This window comes from Telopea speciosissima, chromosome 6 (assembly GCF_018873765.1).
Source record: "Telopea speciosissima isolate NSW1024214 ecotype Mountain lineage chromosome 6, Tspe_v1, whole genome shotgun sequence".
Lineage (NCBI taxonomy): Eukaryota > Viridiplantae > Streptophyta > Magnoliopsida > Proteales > Proteaceae > Telopea > Telopea speciosissima.
In genome coordinates this window covers 59,567,630-59,572,727 of record NC_057921.1, presented here as the reverse complement: position 1 = coordinate 59,572,727, position 5,098 = coordinate 59,567,630, and the positions used below count along the sequence as shown (strand labels likewise).

The window sequence follows — 5,098 nt, the reverse complement described above, 5'->3', positions numbered from 1 at the left end:
CATTTCGCACTCGACTATGTCTGGGCGCGGGTACATACCACAGTACACGACCGGGTGACGTTCCTTTTCCCTTTGTAAATTTATATAGTTCAAGAGTAAACCATTTCGACCCATCCAGTTCTTTAGATGGTATTTAGCATTTGAACCATAGATGTGCCGAACGAACCGAACCGAACCATCAGTTGGGCCTGCAGTGATAAAATCCCGGATCATCTGTGTGTATTAAAATGTGCCACGAAGGGCGAAGAGATTGTGAATTGTGTGATGCGGAGAAATCACTTGGACGATGTTCTTCACCTCTGGGCGACTGGGCCTCTACTGTGATAACTGTGTGCTTATGTGTTGTCTAACTGGCCAGCAGTGCAGCACTTCATGACCTGTTACTGCACATTTTCCTGCTGAACAATGTCCTTCTGCACTAATGTATTTAGTCCCTTGGGCATTCATCTCCACCATTGTTTTGTAGGGTCTGTCGTGTCTGCTGTATGCGTTTCTTCGAAGGCTTTCAGTCTCTATTCTTCGCGGTTTCTTGAATGCGACGCATGGAGATCCTTCAATGGTGCGGTGGATTGTGAACATATTGATCGTTTACTTCTTATTCTTCTTTTGAAATGAAACCTAAGAAAAAGAGAAGTTGCAATGTGTATATTTGATTTTGTTTGGATTTTCAGTTTCGAAATTAAACGGATTTCGAAATGATTTTTCCGGGCGCCAGGGTCGGCGAAGAGTGGCTTTCGCAGCGTCTGAAGGTTCCAGTTCTGGCTCTGATTTAGAAGACTATGGACATTCGAGGAAAAGGTGATACCTTTGCTCCCACTTTAATCGTTATTCCTTTGAAATAGTATTTATAAGATTGAACCTTCCTCTTCGTATTCTGACTAAACATCTTAGCTAGATATATGCTCGAGAGCAAAATTTTACATGGCAAATGAACCACGGAGTAACGCCTCAAATTTCCTCCTAATATTATAGTTCTTCCCTCTTCCGAAAGGTTTCCTTAAGTTTCCCTTGTGTATGGCGGATGAGGAATCCATTTGTTTCTTATCTATTTGCTATGAAAGTGTGGCACTATTTCAATACTGTGTATATCTGTTTATTTATTTGTTCGAGTTCATATGTCTTGTTCTGTATAATTCGGAATGGTCAGATTTCTACCCAAAAAAAAAAATAAAAAAAAGAATGGTCAGATTGGGTTGGGGGGGCATTGTTCACTTGATGTGATTTTAGTTGATGGCCCACTTCAGGGAAGGAAATTCCTTTGCAGGATTATCCTCATAGTGGCAGTCTGGTCCATGTGGGAGGAGCAAAAATGGTGGGTCATTTCAGGAAAGTTTCAACCCGGTGCAGGATTGTATGGAAGACTTCTGTTTGGTGGTTCATTGAGATGTAGTTGTGGTTTCTCTCTTTTTTCTCTCTTTTTCAGTCCCAAGCTTATCGCGGACATCTCATTCTGGTGGAGGCTTTATCTACCAATGGGATGGCTCAGCTAACTAAGAAGGAGAAGGAGGTGTATGACCTTATGTCTGTGTGAAATGTCTATTCCCTTGTAGCTTGATGCTGTACTATTCTTGCATTTTTCCAATTGGTGGCATGACCTTCTATACGAGGTGCACTTGTGCATTCTCGTTTCTCTAAGAAATAGAAGAATCTACACGGGCATCATGCTCTTTATTAGTTATTATCATCTAAAGTCAATAGTAATATATTTTATGCAGTTCTTGCTCATAAATTTTCATATCAGTGGATACAAATCTCTGTGGTGATATAGGGATATTACTCCCATCTCTTCCTTTTTTGTTGTAGGAAAGTTGTAGAACACATTTGTCTTCTGAAAGCAAACAGGGAGTTGTCTGAAGAGGAAGAGAATGATATGCTAGATTATCTTTATACATCTCAGTACCAAATGGGTGGAATTGTTGCAATATCATTGGGTGAGAAATTGTAAATTCTGGTGTTTGTCACATTCTATTAAGTCATGATTACATGACTTTCTTTTTCTCTGAGGGCATACCAAAAATTCCTTTCATTATTCAATTTCCATGATTAGTGATTGAATGTTTGCAAATGAGAAGCGAATATGATGTAAAAGGCTAAAAAATAGATTCCCATGCGAAGTGGATATCTATCTACATTCTACAACATTCCTTTTAACAAGTCTCCTAGTTTGTTGGTGTTCCTAGTACATGATTGAAAAAGAATAAATAATACAGTCTCTGAAACATACTGAGATTTATCCAGCAAGAAATGAGCCTTGAGGAATCATTTTGTAATTAGAAGCCCCACTATACTGTACATGAAATGTCATCATCCATTTTCAGGCAGTCAGACAGAGTCTGTCCAATATTACATGATAAGCGTTATTGACTTAAAAATTGGCAGTTCTGCCAGCCTGAAGTGCTATGTGAAAGCTTAATATACATTTATATGCATTCCATATGCATTGTGCCTCATATGTTAATAAACCTCGTGTACATGATTCCTAACTTGGATGTCTTACCCACTTCCATAGGTCGTCTCTCTGAAAAGAACCCTGATGGTTACACCCATGCTGTATATTTGCGTTTCCAAAGACAAGAAGACCTTGCAAAGTTCTACAAGAACTCTTTCTATTTAGGAGTTCTAAAGGACCATGTTATGCCATACTGCCATGTATGCCCTAACATGTAAACACCACAACACCAGTTCCTTGTTCTTTATTCTTGTTATTTTTCACCTTAATTTCCATTTCATTCAACTGATGCACTGTTAATTGATGGATATTTTAGGGATTGATATATGTGGATTATGAATCTGAAGTAGAAGATGATATCCTGCCCATATTTCGGAAAGGAGAGGTTAGGATCATTAATCCCATTGAATTCACAGGATATGGTAGATCTCAAATTGATTCTGTAGAAAACTGAGATGATTTGGTGGATGCTATTACTAATTCCATATTTGGTGGATTTTCTTCCTTTGTCTTTGCTGACATTTTGTCATTATCAATCTTGGTTTTCTCTTTTATGGAGAGTGAATATTTATTACATGATTCAAATTTTCTCTGACATGTCCTTTGGTAACTCTCCGTGGTGTTTTTATTGGCCAGGAATTCAACTATGGTCTGGAGTTTGTGCTTCTGATTTCAGTTGTTGAGACTGGATATGGTGGACCTGTAGATGATGCATTGGCTACTCTAGCAAAGCTGCCCATGAAATTTCCCTCCTTAATAGTACAGGTCACTCAAGGTGTGCTTGAAATGACCATTTCTAATTATGTTAAAATGCACCTACCACGTAATTGGTTTTGCTGGCCCTACTCTGGTGTGAATGCTGATTAAGGAGCAACTTTTAACTGTGAATTATACTTATATGTTTTTGTCAACTTGTTGCTTCTTACATGCTCTTCTGTTCAGGTTCAAATTTCAATAATTCAGACACTGAATATACCCATGGTGCAGTTATACGTTTTCGATCCAGTGAGCTTCCTATGCAAACTGTGACATTTGGTTGTTTCATTACTCTGTTGGTTGTTAATCTTGCATCTATTCTTGCAGTTGAAGCCTTTGAGATATTTGTAGGCAGCTCAGAATACAAAGACGTGAGGATCCAATATAACCAAAGCTTCAGGCATTTTATATATGTGTTATTAGTCACTTTAAGAATGAAGACTGGATTGTGGATACATGTGCGTGTGTGCACCGTGTGTTTTTATAGCACACATATGGTTGTTAAGTTCCTAATCAGAAACATGGTTATATGATTCCATATTTGGATGACATTGTCATTGCTTGGGATCTTCTGAGCTCACTTCCAACACATTATTGTCTCGTTTTCTTTCTTTTTGAAAGTAGAGTTATTGTCTCAATTTCTTGTCACCACCCTCTGGAGTGTTATTGTCTTCTGTTCTAACAACCATTTTTCTGTGTCTAAACATGCAGATGTGGAAGTCAAAGTTCCAGCCAATCACCCAAAAAAGTCTTGCAGTTCATTTTTCTGTTGATCCCGTGGGCACTGAGATTATGTAACACATCGCCTTTGGGTTAACATTAGTTTTGTCATTCATTTTTGCCATTTGAACATCGTCTTCTGCTTAAGAATTTATTTACCACTTCCATGGGTTCTAGATGGATTGAAGGTGCTCTTTCTCTTTTTGTTAAGCTTGTTTAAATTGTAAATGAATGAAGCCACACTTTGGAATAGTCTTATCAGAATTGGTTGCCTTCGTGCAAATGGAAGTAAAATGTTGTGCTTTTGTGTGTGTCTCTGTGTGTGTGCGCGTGTGTGAAAGCTTGCACTGGCATTGTGTCATGTCTATGCTTGCTTTCGAACCCCCTTTATGTATGTGTTGACTAGGACTTGTTTCAAGATGGAAGAATGAGAAGCTTTTCTCCACTAGTCTGGTTGCACACATTAGTCAGTGGTTGGGATTAAGTTGAAAATACAGCTTACATGCCTTTACCTAGGAAATATCTTAGAAACAGGGCAAGAGAGAGAGAGAGAGAGAGAATTGGATCTGTGCCATTCTTGTAGATTATGTATGATAACTAGCAAATATCTCCACATTGGATCCTAAATCTTGTCCCTTTTTTTTTTATTATTGGGGGTTGAGAGTGGGGGGTTTTAGCATCCTTGACTTCATCACCTAGGTGGACCACAGTTACCAGATTTACCATATCCCCTCTAAAACAAACTTGACACAAGAAAAGTAAAGTAAGCCTCCTCCGTATTGAATGTTGAGGTGCAAGTGATTATCTATTGTATTTATAACAGATTATGACCTATAACAACTTTTCAAAAAAATAACTCAATCAAATGGCCCATCCCCATAGCTCTCAAATTTAAAAAAACAGAAAGAAAAAAAGATGCCTATATTTAGATGTGATTTCTTCGACTCCATTTAAATCACAGGTAAGGATACAGCTGGCTTGAGTTGGATTAACTGAAGCAGCTAAAGTTGATTAACTGAATCAGGTTGGGATTGTTGGGAGTTATAATCTTGATCTTCTACATTAATTTTTTCCCCAACCTGACTAGTTCTTAATCCAAAGGAAATTAATTATTTCAGTAAATGAGGCAAAGGAGTCTTCAGTCATGTACCTGTTCTATAGAAAAGGATGTGG

The 5,098-nt window shown here is 38.2% G+C and overlaps 1 protein-coding gene across 3 annotated transcripts; it reads left to right on the top strand.

Annotated features, from left to right (window-relative positions):
• The first annotated feature begins 373 nt into the window (after positions 1 to 373).
• On the top strand, positions 374 to 4,183 carry LOC122665348 (stress-response A/B barrel domain-containing protein UP3). Of its 3 annotated transcripts, XM_043861471.1 has the most exons (9): positions 375 to 559; positions 672 to 798; positions 1,804 to 1,931; positions 2,510 to 2,649; positions 2,766 to 2,834; positions 3,086 to 3,224; positions 3,392 to 3,454; positions 3,533 to 3,576; positions 3,917 to 4,183. In XM_043861471.1, exons 1-9 carry the CDS (start codon positions 406 to 408, stop codon positions 4,001 to 4,003), a joined length of 951 nt encoding a protein of 316 aa, XP_043717406.1. In that variant the 5' UTR covers positions 375 to 405; the 3' UTR covers positions 4,004 to 4,183. The 3 variants fall into 3 exon arrangements, with proteins under 3 accessions (XP_043717407.1, XP_043717405.1, XP_043717406.1); XM_043861472.1 differs by lacking the exon at positions 3,533 to 3,576 and having other exon boundaries at positions 374 to 559; XM_043861470.1 differs by having other exon boundaries at positions 374 to 559; positions 3,392 to 3,576.
• Positions 4,184 to 5,098: the final 915 nt, after the last annotated feature.

Bases quoted from the DNA above. Each gene is read 5' to 3' on its own strand.
- LOC122665348 (XM_043861470.1), top strand. From the start codon at position 406: ATGTCCTTCTGCACTAATGTATTTAGTCCCTTGGGCATTCATCTCCAC. The intron at 2,650-2,765 runs GTATGCCCTAAC...TGGATATTTTAG, and splicing joins ATGTTATGCCATACTGCCAT to GGATTGATATATGTGGATTA. The intron at 2,835-3,085 runs GTTAGGATCATT...TTTATTGGCCAG, and splicing joins CCATATTTCGGAAAGGAGAG to GAATTCAACTATGGTCTGGA.